The sequence below is a fragment of the Solanum dulcamara genome, chromosome 8 (assembly GCF_947179165.1).
Source record: "Solanum dulcamara chromosome 8, daSolDulc1.2, whole genome shotgun sequence".
Taxonomy (NCBI): Eukaryota; Viridiplantae; Streptophyta; class Magnoliopsida; order Solanales; family Solanaceae; genus Solanum; species Solanum dulcamara.
Window position 1 is genome coordinate 63,809,769 of NC_077244.1, and position 24,586 is coordinate 63,834,354.

The 24,586-nt window shown below is 32.6% G+C and overlaps 2 protein-coding genes across 2 annotated transcripts; both read right to left on the reverse strand.

Annotated features, from left to right (window-relative positions):
- Nucleotides 1-868: 868 nt before the first annotated feature.
- On the reverse strand, nt 869-6,782 carry LOC129899576 (transcription factor VIP1-like). The gene is made up of 4 exons (XM_055974584.1): nt 6,104-6,782; nt 4,516-4,648; nt 2,245-2,329; nt 869-1,301 (listed from the first exon to the last, which is right to left on the reverse strand). The coding sequence occupies exons 1-4, from the start codon at nt 6,625-6,627 to the stop codon at nt 1,063-1,065; spliced, it is 981 nt and encodes a 326-aa protein (XP_055830559.1). The 5' UTR covers nt 6,628-6,782; the 3' UTR covers nt 869-1,062.
- Nucleotides 6,783-23,369: 16,587 nt separating this feature from the next.
- LOC129900476 (AT-hook motif nuclear-localized protein 22-like) lies at nt 23,370-24,471 on the reverse strand. The gene has a single exon (XM_055975460.1). It carries the CDS (start codon nt 24,302-24,304, stop codon nt 23,648-23,650), a length of 657 nt encoding a protein of 218 aa, XP_055831435.1. The 5' UTR covers nt 24,305-24,471; the 3' UTR covers nt 23,370-23,647.
- Between the last annotated feature and the right edge of the window lie 115 nt (nt 24,472-24,586).

Consider the following 24,586-nt stretch of genomic DNA (forward strand, 5'->3'; position numbering starts at 1 on the left):
TAGAATTCTTAACTTTTTTTTTCTAAGTGCTTAAAGTCATTTTCTTTGACCATGGAAATTATTTTTATATCCCTTATATTTTAACTAAATTTTCAAACTATCCTTTTTATTCTTTTAACCCTAAAATTCACATAATTTTCCCCATTTAAGCACTTTTATCCAAACACTCAACTGCTTATTTATAAAAATAACTTTCAGCACTTTAAAGTTCTAAAAACATTTCATACATAAAAGTTACTTTTTTTAAGCTCATCCAAACGGGCTCTATGTTTAGGACATACCAAAAAGAAAAGTATGACACTTAAATTAGGACCGAGAGAGTAATAATTTTCAACCAAAAGAGAGGATTATTTTGTCACACATTTTATTAGATTTTTATTTCCTAAAGTGTAGTTGGTGATTCTTTGTTTAATAATGTAATTGAACAAAGTAGTTCTGTTGATTACTATTATGTATGGTGTTGCCATTTCTATGGCAGCTTTGTTAATGTTATCATAATTAATTTTTTCTAATGTTCTTTACCTAGTCGGGTTTGAGGATTTTCATCACAGCATCTCTCACTGAAGGATGAGTAATTTGTTACGTTGATAATGGTTCCTGTTTGGATATATTTAAAATAGGATGGGAGATTTGTCGCCATTGTCTATACGGGTGCATATGGTGTACATAATTTTTGCATCAGGACATTTATCAAGTCAACGACAGCAACCTCGTAGTTAGGTTTGGAATTTAATATCCATTATGGTCCACTAATTGGCAACTTGACTAACAACAGGTGTGAACTTTGTGTGTTTGATTCTAGTATATATATATATAAGGTGCAACGTGCTAGTTGTCGAGATCTTCAAACCTCATTATACCCACTGAATTATCGAAAGAATACATTGTATGTGATAATGTAAAATGTTTTAACAAGATGTAGCAAATATTGATAAGTTACAAGATATTGAGCTGAACAATACTTGTTCAATAACCCTTAACAATCTACAATCTACATATACCAATATTTACAAATCCCTCTACTTGATAAATTACCAACCACACCAGTCGCAATTGAGACATTCAAGCCCTATTGAAGTTGAAGAAGCTATTTTGAGATTGCCCAGAGACAGTTTGGTTACTTGCAGGCGAACGGGGAATGTGTGGCTGCTGGTGTTGTGCATGGAGATTACCACATTGAACGAAGGACTGTGGTTGGGGAGGTAAACGAGGACGCATTCCTCTATTTCCATTAGCACCTGGAAGTTGGCCTGCTTCAATCTTGAGACGCTGCAGTTCTTCCCTCAACGTTTCATTTAGAGCTGAAATTTATTCGCATATGCTTCAGTACTATAGTTCTATACTTCAATTATCATATCATATAGCTACACAAATTTGTGCATCACACATCATATACTAAGCAAGCTTGGACAAAAAGGTGGAGAAACAAATAATAGATAGCACTGAAGAATACTAGAATTCTCAAGTCCGTAGAAAGGGGAAACCTTGCAAACCAAGGATGTTATAATATATGCAATAATAATTTTGATAATTTTTCTCCTTTAAGAAATCTTTATCTTAGAGGTCCCTCGGATAATTGAGGTTCAAAATTTCTGTGGATGATAATTGACTGAACCAGAAAGGTTTTGTTTCAGTTTAGTCTTAAATTTTCCAGGACTGTTCCGTTTCAGAGAGAGGGGGGAAAGCAAATTACATTTTCTGGTTCTTTCTGAAGAATTGTTTAGGGAAAGAATAATCATAACTCCAGACTACACTGATACAAAGAGTTGAAAATAGAAACCTACTCGAAGCGAACAAAAGATTTTGAGTATAGAGGTGTACTCAATATGAAAGAGCTGAAAATTGAAACACACATCAAACCCAACAAAAGATAGACATAGCCATAAAGGAAGAGCACAACTCTAGACCCACCATAAATAGATATAAGATATTATTTGAAAAAAGAATGTCTCATCTGATAATGGGTATAAATGGTTGTGAAGATGTGTGAAACAGTGAGGAAGATGTTCTGGGTATCAAGGATGAAGGAAGAGTTTGTGTGAAACACAGAGGTTTATACAAATAGCAAAAAAGGAGAAGATACGGATAGCAAAGCTCAGTAACATAAATTTATTAAGAACAGCATTAGGTTGTACAGTGAAACCCTATATAAGATTGCAAAAAACATAATTAGAATGTTTCTCTTTGGAGGATTCTTTATGACCAGATTATAAGAGTGGAAGTTCATATCTAGTAAAGGCATACCATCTCTAAGGTGTGCTTGTTGTTCCAAAGCTTGCAACCGAAATTTCAGTTCTTTGTTTTCAGCATTTAATCCAGAAGTGTCTCTCTGCATCAAAATCCAAAATTGCATGAAAATGAGTATGACAGATTGACAGTTCAAAATTCAACATGTTTTACTATGTGGAAATGACCCAGTGTAGGGTTTTAGCAACAATGTGTTAATCTTGAGAATGTTCCCTCCAGCAATATACTTATAGTGCAAGCGAATACGCATTTATATAACCAAATATTGAAAAATCTGCATCATGTAGAAGAACCCTATTATACGTTAGTTCCAGAGAAGAAAATAAGAGCAAAGGGTTGAAAAGCACCATTAAGTCATCCCCAAAAGAAAGAAAGAAAAGAAGTAGAACGGTAGAGAGCTATCACGGACAATCAATAGGTCAATGGAAGCTTTTCTAGTACAAAGTAGATTAGAGACACATGATGCAGTTAAGTTAAATTCATACTCACCCTTCTTGCACCAAGAGAAGAAAACACAAGTAAAAGAATAGCATACTGATGCATTGTTAATAAGTGCAATGGTTCCACTAGAGTTTTAGTATTAGCAGCCACAAGGATTTCTTCCTCTGATACTGGGAAAAGATGATAGAACAAAAATATACTGTTAATTTATGATGACTATCCTACACAAGAAAGATTCACTTTCCAGCACCATTGAGACATGCTTCCACTTAGAAACACAAGACTGCAAGACTAACTAGTGGGCAGAAATGAAAAGGGATAAGCTAAAACCTTTTTCCATAATCATAAAAAAGTTATCCACTTCCCAAGACAGAATTGCAAGTAACTAGCGTTGCAGAGTACCCTACAAACTGTCTTTTTAAAAAAGAAATACTCAGAAACTTTCAAATTGCAGTGAACTAAGCTAGGGAGGTATATGAACAGCAAAATATTGACCCATCCATTAAAACATGAATGGCATGACAGGCAGAGCTTGTTACAGCTTCTTTCACATCATCTGAATTTGAGCTGAGGTGCATGTGAAATAGAGCAATTGATCCATAACTAGCTGGATATCTTATAAGTGAATATAAGCCTAAGATGCTACAGCAATAGCATATTTGTAGATCCAAATGAAACAGTGGGAATCTCCAAATTTATGAAAAGAAGCAATGCTAGTGGTGTATGGGCCAGCATGCGCTCACCTCGATTATTCCACCGTGTACCTAATACTTTCCACTAACACCGGTACCAGATAACTCTGCCCACTAAGGATTAGGCATATGGAAAGAAATCACCTAGTGTTCTTTTGCCTCCCCTTGCACTTGGACTTGAGACCTCATGGTTCTCCACCAAGACCATTGACCACTAGGCCACACCGCAACAGCAATTTCTCAAGTCACACCAGTAGTTACAAATTAGAACACAACTGAAGAGCTAACATGCAAACTAAAAATGTTGACCATACCACTTTCATTGTGTACAAGTGGTATAGAACAGCTGACCAGCAGAAAAGATGCTTAAAAAAGATGTTATGCAAAAGCTCCAAAAATACCATAAGGTTGTTGTCATAAATGGGGTTAAAAAGTTCCAATCTTGGTTTCCATTTCGTACAACAAACACATTCACAAAAGTATCCTTTTTTCCCACATTCAAGAATTCAATTGGAAGAGGATCCAACCTATCAGATAGAATTACTTATTCAAAAAGTTCTGTACACTGTATTCGTCCACAAAAGAAAATTAGGTCATTTTTATTGATCATATTTCTTTCTCAGTTGCTTCGTCATTAGTTGCAGAAGCTACATGAAAATTTCAGAGTTCCTTCATTAAATGAGTTAGCCTATGTCTTGCTAGCTAGTCTATGCCAACAAAGGAAAGGTTTCGAAATTCCACCAACGCAACTCTAAATTCTTCTCATTGCGAAATGTTCCTTTGGATAATAATTTGATTTACCAATTGTTTGGCCAGGAGTTTTGAGGTAAAAATGACTTTTTCTTAAATTTAGTAAATTGGAGAAAGCAGAAAAAATAACCGCGTAAGAGTATTCAATTACAAACATATAAATTCAAGATCAAGTCCATCAAGTGAAGTGAGCCAATCATGTCTTAGTTTAGACATAAAATAAAGTTGAGGCCCTTGGTGATACTGGACTTTGATGCGTACACACATTACATTAACAATATGTTGCTAAAGACGAGAAGCTATTCAACATGTAATGTTACTTTAGACAACAAAATTTTATAAACATAATGAATGTCACATATATAATATCTGCATAATTCCATACCTGTAGAACTGTGATCTGAGCAGATAGAGTGGTGGCTTCAGTTTGCAGAGTCTGCACTTTCCTCTCTAGCTCACTAGTATAACGAGTTTTTCGCTCCTTAGAACGTGCAGCAGATTGTCTGTTTGCTAGGATCCTGCAAAATTGCACAAAAAGACAACCATTTAAAGCTAAAACTTGCAGTTTGGTTCTAAGGTTCTTATCCAACAAACAAGGAAAAAAGACATATTATTTTGGTTAAAGAAAAGAGAACACCAGAAAGTAAATGTTGGGAAGCCATGAGATCTAGAAAAGAAACAAGGCAATTATGTCCTTTTGTGAGAAAAACTTCAAATTCCAAGAGTTGAAAAGATGATCGGTACTTAATCAATGATTCCCAATTTACTCATCACTCTCTTAAAATTCAGCAGCTTAAAATATTACAACCTCCTTTTATTTGGCTCTATATCATGCTGTATATCACAATAAAAAGTGCAATAGCATCTCTTTCTCAACACATTAGGCTGACTTCTCTGGCAAGAGCTACTAGTTAGACTGCACTTAACTAGCGTTTACCCCTTCTATATGCAGATGAGAACGAAATCCAAATCAGTAAAGTAGTTAACCAAACACAAGCAACAAAATAGTATGCTTCCTTCAAAACTTTGGTTCATTTTTCTCCATTTCCTTGTGTCTCCTGTGTTGTTCTGTTAATAGGTCCCAAATCCTCCCTTTTAAGCCCACTTCCCTCTCATTAAGAAAAACAAGACATGTTAACAGTACGACAAGTTTAGGTGAGTTTTTCAGTATAAATGATGTCTGCTAGTGATAATACACCATGGCCGTTTATGTTAAATATGTGTCATTTCAGCTATTCAAAATGAGAGAATTGTGGAAAATATTCATCAATATGCTTTCCTACTCTCCTCCCCAACTCATATTCTTTCCATTTAGCATCATTTCCGCCATGGAGGAACTGGTTCCAAATGTACTTGCTTCTCCTCCCTTCTCCAAGTCTTGTCCTTTGGATCTCTTCACAAATCTAAAATTGATTCTAAATGCTCCTTCAATCCCAGAAAGAATGAAAATATTACATTTGAGGAGTTAGTATTTTTCTTCTGACTACAAAATATTTTTGCACATTTTGAAATTACTGTTAACTTGAACATTTTGTGTTTTGAAGTACCTTAATCTAATATCTAAATTGTTAAATTTATTTCTAGAAGAAGTTAGTTTCTTTGACCTTTGTACTACACTCCACCATTATTCTTGGGATCAAGAGGGTATTTTAATAAAATATCTACACATTGTATCCACTCTTGATGAATCCATCATACCAAGTTAAGCTAAAATATTTTATGGACAGCTAAAATAATGCCATTTCAGCATTCCAAGGAAACAACAAATGAATTAAAAATGAAGACTTGCAACTACCATCTACCTTGCGCCATTTTCTCACCAAACCCAATAAAAGATTTCAAAACACATTTTTTTCTCTTATCACTAACCCGAAATGATTCTAAGGGAAAAATATATTTAATTGCACCCGAAATTGTACTAATACTGTATTAAACGTAATAAAAATACACATTTTTTTTTTTAAATGTATAACCTTTTGGCTCTTTTGGGATCAATCAAGGACAGCTCAGCAAGCCTATCAGGAGCCATAGCCTTCTTGACAGAAAGCGATTCAGACTCAAACGACGACGTATCAAAAGACCCATCCATTGAATTGCTATGCCTATGACGTGGCTCAGAACCCATCATCTTCTTCTCCGTCGGCACAGCACTAAAATCCAGTCCATCGAAAAAATCAGCATCAACAGATAGACTACGGTAGTGAGCCAGCGGCTTAGGATTATCGGAAGGTCCAGCCGACAACGCCGGTCCAGTAGACGAAGAATCAGGCGAATTAGCTGGCTGCATAAGGGTAGGCGCCTGAACATCGAGACTAAAGTCTGAAACGACGTCGTCTAGTAGCATATCATCATCGAAACTCGGAAAGCGGAAAAAGGTTTCGGATTGTGCCCGGCGGTGGCGTGCCCCACGGGTTGGCGTATCCTGCATCTGATCGAGGTCGGTTTGACCCGAATAAAATTGGGCCTGAATGGGCTTTCCGGCGAACTTAGGGTCCATCAGAAATGACCCGAAAGACAGTAGAAGCAAGGAAGAGTGCTGAAAGAAGAAAAATGGGATTGGAAGAAGAATAAGGAAAGTGAGAGTCTCACATGGGTTTTTACGGTGGCTGCTGAAAGAGTATATAGAGCTTACAGCTAGTCAGCGACAAGTTTCCACAAAATTAGGGGTACAACATGTCCAAACGGCAGCTGAAGGTTTACTCCACTTCCACGGTCAAACTAAAAATGTATAATATTTTTACCATTTGTAATTTTTAAATATTTAAATTGTAATTTTAGTTATTAATTATACTATGAATTTTATAGATATCCAACAATATTAGTCTAATTTATGAAATCAAAATATAATTTTAACTTAGTTCCTAATTTACCCTTATCATTAATTATTAGTCATTTATCTATTATATTTTTCAAGACATTGTATTTATTATATTCAAAGGGTGATATGGTAAAATTACCCTCCTATTTATAGTTTTTTAAGAATTATACAAAGTCAATAATGGATAAGTATTGTTGGACGAAGAAAGTATTAAATTATTTTAATGCAATTTAAATTTTTGCCCGAATTGCCTCTATTTTTGGGCGGTCTTCATTTTTTTATCGCTCAAGTTAGTGGGTCAAAGTATTTTTACCTTGTGTGACATAAATTGTGTAATACTAATTCGCAGGATATAAGTTTAGAAAACTTTTGTCTTGTGATGCAAAAATTCTATAGGAATAAATTATGTCTCATAAGGCATATTTGTTTATTCTGAAATTGAATTTGTGCCATGGACATAATTAGTAGGCATAACTTGTGGAATATGAACATATTTAAGGCATAATGTTCAGAAAGTAAAATTTGTATCTTTCGAATTTTGCCTTGTGAATTTCTTTAACCTTGTAAGATATAATTTGTGTCTCACAATTTTTTTTTTCTATTAAGAGATATTTTGACTATTGTTGAAGGAAAAAATTTTAAAAATCCCCACAAAATAGGGGCATTCGTGTGACTCACCTAATACAGTTTAACTTTGAAAATTAATTAAATTAACTCTAAAAAGGAAAAACATAACAACTTATATTCCATAAATAAGTACTTAATCCAACCTCTATTCCGTTTTAAATTTTATTACTTGGGAGTCAAATCATTTTTTATATTAGATAATTTTTCATTTAAAAAAAAATTATTGTCAAATATTCGTACTATTATGATTTATAATAATATTTTTCATGTATGTAATTTTTAGGTTGTTTACAACGATAAGCACTTATATTTGTTTGTAAAAATTTTTTAGACACTTAAATTATGATATACTCCAATTGAGCATATGAGTAAATTATAAAGTGTTCTTATAATTAGATACTTTTTTCTCATATTTTGGAAAAGCTTTTGCAAAATGGTTTATTGTGGTAATAAATTAATCACTTAAAAATATATTTATTTATTTAATTATACACGTCAATATCAATTAAAACATGCATAAGGTTTCATGACTTATTAAGATTAATGTGTATAATTAAAGGATGTGACATATTTGAAGTGATTAACTTATCTGCATAATAGACACTTGAGAGCACACGCAAAAAATTTTTACATCAAAAGTAACTAATAAAAATATTTTATAATATATTAAGATGCTCAACTGAAATATGTTACAAATGTCTAAAGACAATTTACTTGCAAGATTAAAGGGTTTTAATTTTATTCGACAATGTTATAAATGAAGCTCTCCTAAAGGCTGCCACTTTTTTTTGTGTGTGTGTAAATATCGGATTTCTTCTGTAAAATTATAATTCTTGGCTATATTTATTAGATGATCAAGTAATCATTCTTAGCATTTTGCATTTTCTGCATCTCAAGATAGCTTGTTGTCCTCTTATTTGTTTAGAAAAGGTTAAATCACTTTTTGTAAATTTCCTCAAAATCATAATGTACTCTTTGTTGAAGATGAATAAAATGCAAGAAAAAAAAAGATTAAAAGAATAAAGCTACAAGTTTCAATATGAAATAAGAAAATAGACAAAAAATATAGAGAGATAAGAGAAGAGAATCTTCTTATGCTAAAAAAAAGGTGATCAAAATATCTATAATATAATATCTTATAAAATTATATTGAGGAATATAAGGAGTTGCTATGAATATGACATTTAACTAATTTAAAATTATATGGAAGATGTTGTAGAGGTTTGAGAATTTATAAGAAGCAACCCTAACAATTTGGGATCAAAGTGGTGATCATTGAATAAGTCTATTCGGCCTGGTTTTGATTTTAAAGCATGAAATGTATTTGTATTATTCCTGTCCTCAAATGACAACTCTTGGGGGTTCAAAATTCAATTATAAAATTCTAAAAATATGAATGGATCAAAATATAACTGCTACATCAAAATAGGTGCAAAGAATTAAGTAGACTAATTTAGTGATTAAATTAAAAACACAACAATAAAAGCTTAATATCCACGTCATTCAAAAATACAATTGATACAGTTGAAAATATACAGTTGATGCAACAATACAATGATACAATTAATAAAAGTATCTTCTTCTTTTTATGTTTTTTTTAAAAAAATATTTTTGAATGAATATAATTGTATCATTCTTCTTCTTTCTATGTATCTTTTTTGTACTTTTGAATGAATACACTTGATACATTCATATATTTTTCTATGAATACAATCAATTGTACAATGTTGATGCTCAGATTATGTATTTGTATTCTAAGTTAAGACATAAAGTGACACCTAAAGTTGTCCCAAATTTGTTAAAAGACACTTTAACTTTACGGACGTCCTATTACCCCGCAGAACATTTCAAGATCATAATAAATACACACTTTTTGCACAACTTTTATTCTCAAAACCTGAGCGTGCGTCTCACCCCCAATTAATAATATAATTACTTTTTTTTTTCAACCCATTTAGTAAAAATTGAATAAAATCTTGACTCATTCACATTTTAATCCTGATCCGCTCCATTTAAACCTAAATCCCTTTTAAATTTTCACTCTACTCTTTTTTTTTCTGATGATCAAAACCCTAAAGCATTTCAATAGTCAAGATAAATTTGCTTCATGGTGATAATTTCTTGAATTATGGAGTCAAAACGAAGAAGTGAAGGCTCACATGTCAATGGTTTCTTGATTTGAATGCAAATTTTGATTAAAAAAAGGTTCTTTTTATATAGTAGTGTTCAATAGGTATGAATTGAGATGTGGAAAACCCATTGGTCGAAACTTCTTGAAAGAAGATTTTTTGAAAAATCATATTTGTAGTGATCTGTTGTTATTTTCTTCTTGTGCTATCTATTATTCATGTGTAGATAGTGTTAGTTTAGTGACTGCTTTGAGTTTGAATGTTTTTTCTTGTGCTATCTATTATTCATATGTATATAGTGTTAGTTTAGTGACTGCTTTGAGTTTGAATGTTTTTTTTCACTGATTTAGTGTTGAAATTTGTTTGCAATTACTTTCAGAATTTGCAAATTAGTTGATTTCATAACTTTTAAATAAAATAAAAAAAGGGCAGTCCGGTGCACTTAAGCTCCCGCTATGCGCAGGGTCCGGGGAAGGGCCCGACCACAAGGGTCTGTTGTACGCAGCCTTACCTTGCATTTCTGCTAGAGGCTGTTTCCAAGGCTTGAACTTTTAAATAAAATAAGAAAAGAAGAAATTGAAGCTAGCTAGTAAAGCTAAATAAAAATTCCGTTGAAGATGGAGAGTTTTTTTTTTTGGTTGTAGATGGAAAGCTCTTTAACATCTCTCAATGGAGGTTTTGGAGAAGATGAGAAGTGAGTCTTTTAATAAAGAAGAAAATTTAAATTGGCAGTGCCACATGACATTTTACATTGGTTTGGGGGTGTATTTTTACTCCTCCACGCGCCTATTGTGTGAGAATACAATTATTGTGAAAATGGGTTAAAAGTGTTTGTTTATTATGATTTGAAATGGTTTCATTGGGTCTAATTTCGGTCAAATGTTAGTTGTTTCTGAAAATTTCCCCAAAAAAGAATGAGATGTTTTACTACTACACAAATATATATATAATTTATTTTAGAGATTTTTTAAAAATAATTTATCACTTAAAATTTATCTATATTAATAACATTTATCATGTATTTATTTTATACTTAATAAGATGATTTGAAATCATTTAATTAAAAAAATAAATCGTGAAAAAATATTGAATCTGTGCACAATACGAATTTTTCGTAACTAGTATATATATATATTGGTGCGTTGTAGAAGAAAAAGTAATATAAAGGAGAAATTACGCAATAAAATATGCAATATATAAGATAAAGTATCTAATGAGATTTCTAAGTGAGTAGTGCATCGAGCAGTTGCAAAGCAATTCTTGTATAAGAGGAGTCAACTAACAACCTCTTAGTAATAATCTTGAAGGACATTTTTGAAATTTTTCACAAAATAATCGTTTTACCCCCTCCTGATAGTTGTCCCAAGTCATTTTTTATCAATGTTTGGTGTTGGTTTTGAAAATGCTTTGAAAAGTTTAGAGTTTTGAAAGTTTTTGGATTTTGAAGGCCTAAGTTGTTCAAAAGTGGTATTTGGGACCAACCGGAGCTATGAGTGTCAGAATGAAATTTTGTCATCTTCGGAATGTGGAATTTGGTCTAAAAGGGTCGTCGTTTCTGAAATTGAAGTTGTTTCGGAGATTTGAGGTCTTAAGTTGGAATTTGAAGTTATTTTAGACTAAGATTTGACTTTGGTCAACAATCGGAGCTCAAATGTTCGGATTGGATTTCTGATAATTTCGTCGGATTCGATAGGTGATTTTAGGCATAAGAAGAGTTTCGGTATATTTTTTGGAAGCTCCAAAGGCGTTTTGGTTATTTTGAGCCCTAAACTAGTTTGATTGAGACTAAATAAATTTCGGGTTAAGGAGACCTCGAATTTGAATTCCAACGATTTCATTGAGTCCGAAACGTCGAATTTAATAAGGTAGTATATATGGTTGTGTTCACGAGATTTCGAACGAATTCCGAAGTTACATTCGGAAACTTTGGAGCTTGTGTGTGATGTTGCTGCTATTTGGTGCTTGGACTAACTTCATTCACGTTCGCGGGTCACTGGATCGCTTTTGCGAAGGGTAGGATATGATGACCTCCGCGATCGCGTGCTCCTCGATGCGTTCGTGGGGGGATAACCTAGTGACCTTCGGGTTCGCGAATGTCCTCCCGTGTTCGTGAAGATTCGGGCTAGTGTACTCCGCGTTAGCGAAGCAAGTGGAGCATGTTCGTGAAGAGGAAAAAATGCCTGAACAATAGTTAATTCCCAAAGAAGGGAAATAAGCTATTTTCACTATTTTGTGATTTGAGAACTCGTGGCTGGCAATTTCAAAGAGAGATTTTGTGGAAAAACTTTTGGGTAAGTTGTTTTAACCTTTAATCTTCATTTTTCAATGATTATATCTTGACTTTTACCATAAATCAATGTTTTTTTTTTCAAGAAATGAGGGTTTTAGTTTAAGAACTTGAGTTTTGATAAAATGGTGATTTGGGGTTGAATATAACTCCGTTTCTGAAATGAGTTTTTCCAATAAGTTCCAAATACTTCAAAGAATGTTTTCATGTAAAATTTTGAGATTTAAGTCTCTGTCACGTCCCGGGAGGGTACCCTAGACGTAACCGGCATCCGAAGGCTATTTCTGACCTCCGAGCGAACCACCTGGTCCAGTCACACATTCATTCAATCACATTCTCTTAGCGGAAACTCAATTAATGAAATACTATTCGCAATATGAGGGTCGAAGGCCAAACATTTATAAACCCGACAAACACATAAAATAAGACTCCTCAAAAATAACCGTTCAACCTCCCCACACTCCAGTCTATGAAGCCTCTATCTAAGTCCAAGAGGTGCCAATGACAAGTCCATGGCTACCAATAATCAAAATAAAGGAAATGACAACAAAACTGTACAAGAAGACTCGACATCCTCCGGGAACTAGGAGGACTCACCAACTAGCTGGGAGCGTATGTGGATCTTCAACGGAGCGCCGGTTGATGACCTCTAGTACCTGTCTCTGCATCATGAAATGATGCAGGCCAAATGGCGTCAGTACATGGAATGTACGAGTATGTAAAATGGCCGAATACAACGAACATCAGAGAAAAACAAATCAACTCGGAATCTCAACTCAAGGGAAATAACAACTCAATCAAGTGCCCTAAGTCTAAACAAGGATATGATTTAGACGGGACCAATCACATACAATTCGACTCAATCCGACTCAGAGTACTATCAAGACTTATTTGGGAGTTTCTCTTACCCGACAACCATCACTTATGAGCCAGTGAAAGTACAATAAACCGACGTTGTTGCCGCGTCCGTTCATACCTTGCCAGGGTATGAACGAATCAACCAATCATGGATCCAATCCAACCAAGTCCTATAATGTCAGGATAAATATTTTGGGGAAACATCCGACTTTAACGGTTCAATCCCCTCCTACGTTTGGCGACGTAGTTATTGGGTTCGAGTATGGACTTTACTCTTGCCCAATTCGGTGCTCGATACTCCTCCCAAGACTCAATGCTCATAAAACTCCATCCAATCAACTCAATCAAATCATATCGACAAGTCTCATTACAACCTTGTCAACTCATCGACTCTATCATGATCAAATCTTTTCCAATCATACTCTCCGGTCAATCTCAGTCATATCTTTCAAAAGAAATTTGAATGCACATTTATAGCAACATATAAGCACAACCAATCATTTCCTCTATCCATTTACTCAATCTTTGAAACTCATCACAACTCCAAGGCTTTAAAGTCAACAATTTAAGATAAGCAACATTTTTAAGAAAATAACATCCTTCATCATAATCCACATAATTAAGAAGATCAATAAAACATATTTAACAACTCATCTTCATCGACTCATACTCACATAAAGGCTCAATTTAGGAACTTCTTGGCTCAACAACATCCACACATATAGAATCAAATACATAGGGGACAAAGTTCATACAAGCATAAACCATACCAAGAAACTCCATTTCTATGGACATCTAACCTCAAAGCAAGAGTAGGCCACATGGGTGGACTCACCCCATGTTTTAGATAGCCTTACATACCTTAGTGAAGACTTGGAGAAAACCTTGATGTTGGGTCTTCAATGGAGAACTCAAATCTTGAAGCTCTTGGGACAAATCTTTGTTGAGAATGGAGAAGAAGAAGGAGATGAAGAAGAGAGAGGGAGAGAGGAATTTCTAGGGCTTTTAGAGAGAAAGAGGGATGGAAATTTTTGATCCCAAAATGACCAAGGGCAATACCTATATAACTTGGGTAAGTTCCCAAATTACCCCTCCTCAAAATTTCTGAAAATAGGCTAAAAACGCACCTGGCGCGATAGTGGCGCGTCGCGCCATTGCAGCGCCAGGCTGAACACGCCTAAAACCTGCACACCTCGTAGTGGCGCGCCGCGCCAGAGACCAAACTACTGAGGCATGTTTCTGGCGCGATAGTGGCGCGTCGCGTCCTTACAGCGCCAAGGCCATATTTTCTGGGTTCTGGAAATTTGGCCTGAAAAACCCTGCACAACTTTTAGTGGCGCGTCGCGCCAAGGACCAAACTACTAAGGCATGTTTCTGGCGCGATAGTGGCGCGTCACGCCCTTACAACGCCAAGGCCATTTCCCCATCAGTTGCAACCCAGGCCAAAAATGAAATTCCTGCCGTTCTAGTTCATCTTAGGATTGTCATATTTTTTGACTCCGAACTCCAAAATTTACGTTTTTGGTGGCGTTGGAAAGAAGACTCGACGACCTTTAATTTGATAGGTCGTGGGCCACCCAGATTGACGTCTTTTAAAAGATAGGGTCGTTAAAAGTCGACCCTTATACGAACTCATCCTAAACTTAGCCACGACGGATCTTTTGGACTTAGCTCGGTCCTAGGGGTCCTTGGTAACCCCACATCACCTCTAACACTGCTCAGTCCCTCAGAGACTCATCTTAACTCACGAATATACTTCAAGATACTCGGGTTCGACCCCTCCCGAACACAAGAAGGGTCCGAATCTTTGGAAAAATTTTGAGGGGTGTTACAGTCTCATTTTTGGAATCAAATTTTTGAGCCATTTTGACTCCTTTTTTTCGAATTTCATGATTTTGATTTTGTTAGTTCCGGAATTTGATTGCGAATCATTATTTGATTAGATTGCGGTGATTTGGACACTATTTGGAAGGGGAAGACTCAATTGTTTGATTGATCCGGTATTTGATTAAGGCAAGTGAACTCCTAAAACCCCATAAATCTTGTAGAACTCTTGAATTATCTTTTGTTTGTGCGTTAGGGAGTAATGAGAATGAGGTATGGGACTTTAATCATATGAACTATGCTTAATGAAAAATCGGGGTTAATAAAAAGGTTATGTGTGCTATGAATGTGATCAGAAAAATGAACTTCTTGACTTGAACTTGATGTGAACTCTATTGACACCCAATTTTGTCTCTCCACAAACGTATATTAGTTATTGAACTTCTTCAATTTTAAACAATCTGAAGTAATTGCTTTTATAAAATACCAAAATATTTTTAAGTGTATTTTTAAAGAATTTTTTATCATTCTTATAATTTTTAATGATATATATATATATATATATATCTACATAATTATCTATATAATTATTAATTTCTATAAATATTCAAAAATGATAAAGAAAATTAATTTTACTGTTTCGTAAATTAATAGCTTATATTTTTGAATTAATTAGTTTATAACTAAGTTAATTAATTTATTTTTATAGAATTAAGAAGCTCATTAATTAATTATTATCGATTCGTGTTATTTAATATTTAGCTGAATTCATAATTAAATCAGTTTGGCTATTTTATTAAGCTTAATTGACTAAGTTATCAATTTTTTTGTGGTCATTTTCCTTACAAATCCAATTATTTTTTCGCTCCATCCTTAACTAAATTTCAAGACATTATTTAGCCTAAATTCGGGCCCAAAGTCATCACAACACCAACTCACTATAATACATATATATTATACTTATAAAATACTAACTCCATCCCTTTCTTTTTCATTTTCCACCTCCCAGTCCCACCTAAACCCCCCATCCCCCTCTTTTTTTTTTAAATTCCCAAACATCACCGTTCCCTACACCCCACCCTTTTCCTTTTCTTTTTCCTTTTTCTTTTCCCCCGTTTCACTCCACAAATCCATCATTATTCAAAAACCCTATCATTACTCCCACAACCTCACTCTTTTTTTAAAATCCCTTCATCTTCTTCATAAGAAAGACTTAAATATATCAAAGGAAAGAAGAAATCAACATTCACCATTTTTTCATTAAGAACACCAAAAAACATTCAAGAATAGAAAAAAAAACAAGAACAAAAATATTGCAAAAAAAACAAAAAAAAATAGAGAAGAGAAATAGGAGCTGAATTTTACACAAAAAATTAATAAGAACAAAGAATCAATATTTCTTTTTTAAAAAAAATAATAATAGTATTCCTATAGCAAAAAGATTTTGAGTCCACTTATTTTTGAATTTAAACTTTCATCGGAACTCCATTTGTGGTGGTGAAGAAGCTTCAAATTCGTCGTCCCAATTGCTGTCCGAAAAGAGATAAAATATTTTTTTAATTTTATTTTATTTAATTATTTGATGTTTTCTATTTAGTTGATTCGTAATCCTTTTTTTTAGTTAGCATTGTTATGATTAATTAAATCAATCATAGAAATTTCTTGTCTTGCTTAAATGTAATGATATTTTTATCAAATATGTGAAAGCTCTTAGTTTCGTTCATTATTTTTTCAAGTAGTTTTCTTTGACGATATAGATTTTCATGTTTTTCTTTTTTTTTTCTTTTTATCATGATTTAGATAATGAATATATGCTTAAGTTACTAGTTAGTTAGAACTTTAATGGCTTAATTGATTTTAATCTTGCTTTAAAATTTGAGTTAGTATAATGTATAGGTTAATTTCATGTTCTTTAGTTACTTGAATATATATATATATATATATATATATATATATATATATATATATACACTCTACATATATGCATGTTGTTAGTCATTTTGTTGTCTTATTATGTTCATATGTGATTCTTTTAAGTGTTATGCATCTATACATATGTGTGTTTTGATATTTTATTCTTATGCCTCAAAGTACTCACCATACCAAATTGAATTTAGTGATAATTGGATCATGAGTTGTGTTGTCCCTATTCATTTACTGTGAAGTTATAATGCATATGCCATATATATATGTTTGTTTGTTAATATACAGTAGCTCATATTTGTATTATTAAATGTTATGCATGAATTGGTCTCTTAGTACAACACATGATTAATTAAAATTAATGAGGTATCTCAACCTTAGATGTAAGTTTCATATTGATTTTCTTTAGATCCTAGTAATTGTACTTAAAATGAGATGTCTAAGTATACTTTATTCAATTAATAGGAATCATATTTCAATTTCTTTCTCTCTATTCATTTACTAATTTATCCTTTTTGTTTATTGTCTGAACCATCATTTGAGTCCAATATGGACTTTCTCCTATTTGCATTTCGACGTTGAGCCATGGAGGCCCAAATATTCTTTTTTTTGAGTCACCGTCTTCAAAAAAAATAAAAAGAGATGCTGATTTACAGGTTGCTGGAGTTGAAAATAGGCTGTATAAGGTGTATATACAGTCTGATATACATGAAAATAGTGATGTATACACTGATATACAGTGTATATACATCCGCAATAGATAGTGGAATTGGGCCTAAGGCCCAAAATGCATGTGACTCAATAACTTAGTCCAGGCGTATAGAAACTAAGTGTTGAGCCAAATTTTCATACTTTATTCATTTATATTTAATTGGGGTTGTAATAATTTATTTATTTATTTACGTTTATTTATACTTGCGTAGAAGTTGATTTAGTTTGGTTTAACTTAATTGAATTCCCCTAAAAGAGAAACCATATTTTCTGTTAATTTATTCTTTAAAAATGTTTTTATTTTAGTGTTTTTTTTTACTTAAACATTTCAACAAATATAATTTTCTTCCAAATTATCTTAAAGGTTTTAAATTGATGTTCTTTCAAATCAATTTAATTTAAAGTGTCTTTCTCTAAATTGATTTTTCCCTATATAGCTCAAGTGATTTTTCTTAATTAATCAAAGTCTTAATCGCCTTTAATTTAATTAAAATATATTTGATCTACTAGTTCTCTTTAAACTTATTTAAAATTCATTTACTTAGTCATTTAATAGAGTATATGTTTTTGATAAATTATCTCAAGTATTTCAAGTTGATTTATTGCTCAAATAAATATATTTATCTTTACTACTTATAAATAATTTTCTCAAAGTTAGTCAAATAATTTTTAAATCGTCAGATAACCGTACGTTAGCGGCCATTTTGAGTGCTAACACCTTCTCAAAGTGGAAATTTGAACCCTTACCCATTTTCTCTAATTTTTAAGACTTAAATTTGTTAAGGTCTTTTAAATTAAGTTTTCTTAATTTCTTTAAAAAATTAAATGGGCAACTCTTCTTTTTCTAAAATTGATTTTTTTCTAACAATTGAAATTAATTTTAAACCATTTTTTTCCGACATAACAAACTCGATGAAATGTTATGATAGCCCTAATGTGATTATGAACTTGATGAAATTGGTAATGAAACAAAGACTTTGATGACTTATAATGATGTGAATGATGTAAATGGTGGTGTTAATGTACTATTGATAATGTGATGTGAATTGTATTGATTGAATTGCGTTCTGATTGTGGACACTATCATATTCTCATTATTTGTGTGAATATGCTTATTTGCATTGATTTTGGAACACTGTGATGAGACCCGATTAATGATTCTGTCGATGAAAAATGATTTCGATAATTGATAATTATGTCGATGGAAAATGATTTCGGCACTTGATAATTATGCCAATGGGAAATGGTTCCTACGAATGATGACTATGTCGATGGAAAATGGTTCCGGAGGATACATAGACCTCTTGTGTTCCGGCCCTATGGGTTTCGATTTGAGTTATAGCGGATGTGTATCATTAGGACAGACATTCGTCACTTGACATCACATTGCATTACATCACATCTTATCTGTCATCGCAAAGTTGTGTATATACCCCTTGTTGTTTCTGTGATTGATATACTCGATCTTGATGTGATCTATTTGGTGATGCTGATGAGCTATTATTGATTCACGTGTTATTGAAATGTGTACTCTAGATTGAGGTGATTTATGTGCAGGTTTGTAGTTGAGAAGGTTCAGTTGGGATGAAAGGAGTCTTAGTGTTCTATTAGATTTACCTTGTTTTGTAAGTTGGCTTGTCGAGTACCGTGTTGTTTGGTACTCACTCCTTGCTATCTACACTTATGTAGGTTCCAAGCCCGAACCGTGATTTTGTATTCCTTTCTCTTATCGGTGGTTTCGAGGAGACTTGAGAAGTAGACGATTGATGCGGATGATCTCTCATGTTCCTTTTACTACGATTTGTTCTATTCGAGAGACAAAGACATTGAGACTTGTACTTATCTTTCATTTCCGTTTATTTAGAGGTTTGTACACGTGACAACCAGGGGGATTATTTACGTTGATTAAGACTTTTGCTTTTATATATCTATCTTATTTAAATTGCTTCCGTATTATCTTTTCGTAGTTGTTGAGTTTAGGCTGACTTGTTCGGTGGGATTGAATAAGTGTCATCACACCCGGATTTGAGTTGTGACACTCTTATTCAAAGATCATACCATGCAGATGGATTAATTATATATATATATATATATATATATATATATATATATATATATTGCGTTTCCTTACATTATTTATTTATTTATATATTTTTAATACTTTTTGTAAAATTCTTCTGTTATTAATAAATTGATGCATCTATGATAATCGTTGGAGCACCACTCCTATTATTCGAGTTTAACTGAACTGGATATGATCATAGAAAGTTTAATGGATATAACAAGCAAATTTTGAGGATCTTAATAGGGCTTCTTATGCAACTATATAGGCGACAAAAATTCAACTAAATAGTCGTATGTATATGTAATGTATCAATATTGTATAAATAATTTATAATTATGTATATATAATGTATAATTATGCATCATAGATGTATATATATTTACATACACTTTTTATACAATATTTATTCATTGAAACAATTCATCTTTCTCAACGAGCTATTTTTTTCAATCCCGACCAACTCAAATCTCCTCTAAATAGTCCCAAATTTTAGTTATGAGATCCTCTTGATGTTTTGAGTATTTTGATATATTATTCACTTGAAATGATTCAGGTTTCGACATGTCGAATATTAAAATTTAATCTTCAAACTCTATTGTTCTATTTTTCATTTTTCTTCTTCCATGGCTTCTTTTCTTTTTCTATGTTAATTTCCTACATTGTATTGCATCTTGATGATGTCAATAGCACTTACTCTGGTCATGAGAAAAAATGAAAATGGAACAAAGAGGGCCGATCAAAGTTTCGAAGAAGCATAATTTAATGCGACGTTTGGTTGGTATTTTGATTTCCGTATAGAATATTGAGTAACTTATACTATACTATATTTGGTTGCCATTTTTTGATATATGTAATACCTATATAATTTTATACATAGTGTTGTATAACTTTATTCTACTTCCACAGTGAAATAAATTTAGTGCAATTTACCTAAATCTCATAATGTTAAGAGTTAGTTACGTTATTTTTCTACTTTTTTTTAAATTACAAAAATTTCTTAAAATTTATGAATTTCGAACATATCACTGGACTTCTGGATACATCAGCACACATCCGAATACATAAAATAGGAATGTATCCGAGAGAAAAGAAATGTATCAGAGAAGAAATAGAGATGTATTAGAGAGGGGATATGACATTTGAATACATAAGGGATGGATGTATCAGAGAGGAGAGAGATATATATGAGAAGGGAGATGAAAATGTATCGGCGAAAGTGGAATGATGTATTTAAGAGGGAATTTTTGATATTTTTTTAAATGATAATTTTTTTTAAAGATTATGATAAAATAAAATGTGTATTTAAAAAGAGAAAATGTCAACTAAAAGAAAGAAAAGGAAACAAATGAAGATTCACAAGATCCATCACACTTTCATTTTTTTTTTTACCTTAACTTTTCTTTGTGGACGCTTTTATCATACTATAATGTTAAGCGACTTTAACATATAGTCACTGACGTAAAATTAACAGAAAATTACAAAAGTAAACATGGGTCAATTCAAATTTTGCTAATTATAATGAGACTGACTTTTATGTCAAAGTAAAGAAATTATCAAGATGTTTCAAAAAGTTGCTATAATTAGGCCAAAATTCATTATCGTGGCCGCCTCAAATAATCTGTCATACATCATGTACAGATTTTTGTTGATCACTCAGTTGAAATATTACTCAAAAAATGGATTTTAATGGTAATTAATTAATAATAATAGCTTAATTATCGTTAATTATATTTTTTTAAAAGGCAATTAACATTCTCTATAAATATTTCTAAAGCGTATAGCGATATTGAATTCAATGACAATTAATGTACATAGTTGTTGCCGCTGTAAGCGATTTTTGGTGCAGTGAAAGTGCTTCTAATATACTACTGCCTCTATTCCATATTAGTTGAATTTCTAAGGTAATGCACACATATTAAGAAAAACATTCAAGGACAAAATTTGAACCATATTTTTCTCTATTACCCTTTTGTTTAATCAGCATCATAATGATGATTAAATATGAAATCATAAATACAAGTAGTCCTTTATTAGAGTATAACTTTGTAAGTAGTGTAATTTACTCCTGAGAAATTATAAAACTTCATTAATAAAAAGGATAAACATGGAAAAAATTTCAAATATTTCTCTTGAACTTTGAACAATTCAACTATTTTGAGCTCTAGAAATTCAGCTAATATGCAATAGCGGGAGTGGTATATATCTAGCTACAATTTTCCACTTTTAAATGATCGATAAATGGAATATCTTTATAGACCTACCTAATTAAATGCTCCAATAGTCAAAGTTGTGCTTTTATCTGGAAAAAGTGGATTTTACTTCTCAAAAGTAATTTTGCATTAGGACTCAAATTAATGATGGGAGATTTGTAATTCTAGCACCACACCTATTTAGCTTGGGTTGGAGTTGGAGAAAAATTCAATCCAATAAAATGGGCTAAACAAATATATTTGATGAACATGACTAATTATTGGACCATTTACATATTGTATTTCTGGATTTAATTGTTGATAGTTATGATTTTATTTTGAATTATTTTTATTTTTAAAAATAGTTTGAGAATAACTAAAAAACTAAAAATCTAAAGTAATATTTAATTTATGTCCTATTTTTTTTTTGTTGATGAATCCGTGTTATAATTTAGTTAATATGGACTAAAGAGAGTACCTAATAAAGCATGCTATATATATGGGGAGGCTTATTAGATCAAGACGTAGCAAACATTTCATACTTCTGTATAAACTCTTAAACTCGTTTTTCTTATGATGTTCTTAGTCTATGTAATAATGTTTGGGTTAATTATAAATTAAAGGATTACATTCTCATAAGTCATATGCATTTTCTTTTAATTAACAAGCTAGGAAAGGGAAGAAAAAAATAATCAAAGTTTGGGTTTACAAAAAGCGACTTTAGGGAAGTTTAAAAATGACAAAGAAAAAGCACTGCTAATTATTATAAGTTTATGCTAAATTAACGAGTAATTATTTCATGGCCATCCTAGAAACAATTAATTAATCAATTGTTGACCATGAAACATTATGAACTGAAATCCTCCTAATTAATTTGTAGCACACATCGTTGAAGTAGTCAGACAACTCATGATTTAACGAAAAGTACGTCGAGATAATACATCATTATAGGGAGTTAATTTCAAACTATTTGTAACATATTATTATTTTAAAAATACCAAAAAAAAACCTTTAAAATTTCCCCCCTCTAAATTACTAATAAAAATAATTAAAACAAAAATAAAAAATCCAATGGGTATTCATTGACAAACACAATTTTTTTCAAATATCATTTTCACTTTGAAAAACTAAAATTACTTTTTTCAAATACTCACAATTTTCATGGTCAAATGCCCTCTTAAGGATGTATTCGGAGGGTATATTCATGTTCCGTTGGTCAAAATATTTGAAAAACTTTTTCACTTGGAAAACAGATTTCTTCAAAAAAGAAAAATGATTTCTCTAGTGAAAGTAGAAGAAACAAGTTCCGCAGATGGTATTCCACATTAATTATGTTATCTCCACCCTGCAACACATCTCATCTTCACCTCCACCCCATACTCTCATCCCCACCACCCTACATCTCTACCCCTACCCCTACTCCAAACTTTCATAATATTTGCTTAAATTATATATAAATGCTTTTATGATAATATTTTTATAATTACACACGCAACACGAAAATAAATAGGGAATCACTTATTTTCTAAAAGACATTTTCCTTCCTACCAAACCTACCAATTAAAGAAGACTTCTTTATTCTATGAGGTCAGCTTGTGTAGATATATACTGCTATTGCCAGGAAAGAAAAAACATACTCATGAATTACAGAATTAGTTACTCCTAATCAATATTGCAATCTAGTATATCATGATCTATGATTATGGAATTAATTGCAGATTATAATTAGCATAATTTTTGATCAAAGTACAAAGCATTAATTTCATCATTAAATAAACCAATTACAATGCCAAAATCTAGTCGGAAAAAAAGGATGTAATTTAAAGTAAGAAGTATTCAAAGGAAAGAATTACTACAAACTTACTTCAAATGGTCAACGGCCTGAAAAATTCCTTTTGCTAAAAATAAATCCTAACAAGTACTCTTCGATAGAGAGGGAGGAAGTTTAAGTGGTCCCACTGGAAATCTTCGACATTATAAGTGTGAGTTGAATTCATATTATCCACTTTCTTGATCTCTCAATGTAATAAAAAAAAGTTAGAAAAAAAAAACTCATGAAACAATAATACCCGTAAATTCCTTCAAGTTAGAATGGAGGTCGGCCTGTTGACCAATATCCTTCATGAGGTAATTGAATTGAGTTGAGAAGGTTTGGTGGCGGCGTCCCATGAAACATTGATGGGTCGCCTAGTAATTGCTGTTGTTGTTGTCCGCCAGGAGATCCCAGAGTACCTCCTGGCATTGAAAGAGGATTCTGATCATCCTCTTCCAATGGAAGCCTTTCATAAGCCGCATTACTAAATGAAGCAGCCATAATAACAATCGGTCCTGATGCCATAAGCGCACCAACCACGCTTCCTCCTACTACTTGTCCTTGTCCGCCAGCTAAATAAATAGTCAACCCCGAAGCTGCTGGGGGAGCTGGCGGAGGCAGGAAAGATCCGGATAAAGATAAGATCTCAAATCGACCGTGAAGAGTTACAATCTCACCAGGTGAAGCTGGTTGTTTTAAGTTGACATTAATAACATTTCCCGTTCCACTCATAATACAAACTCCTCTTTGCCTTCTTCTCGAAAAATTGGATACGCTTTCCATTACATCACAACCGTCCGCGATTTCGATGATGTGTGTTCGGAGGGCGTTGGCGCTGTCTCGATTGATGATAATGGGTGGTTTGGGCTTGTTTTTTGATCCAGCGGGTCGTCCTCTTGGCCTTCTTGACATCTCTCCTTCCTCATCCATAGCCTTTTACTTCAATTCTACACTTAATTTCTTCAAGAAAAGGAGTGAAGAAGCTAAAAAAATTGAAGTACAAGTAAGTAAAAGGTAATTTTTGTGTTAGGGTTTAGCTAACTAAGAGAAGAGAGTTAGATCGGCCATATATGATACTATGGGTTATGTGTACATATATGTCTTTGGTTCTGCTTATATATTATGCGTGCTAATGGGCGGTGGAATATGGGTCCTCCCTTCTCTCTCCCCATAATAGTTTATCTTGCATTCAATATAGATATATTGTTTATG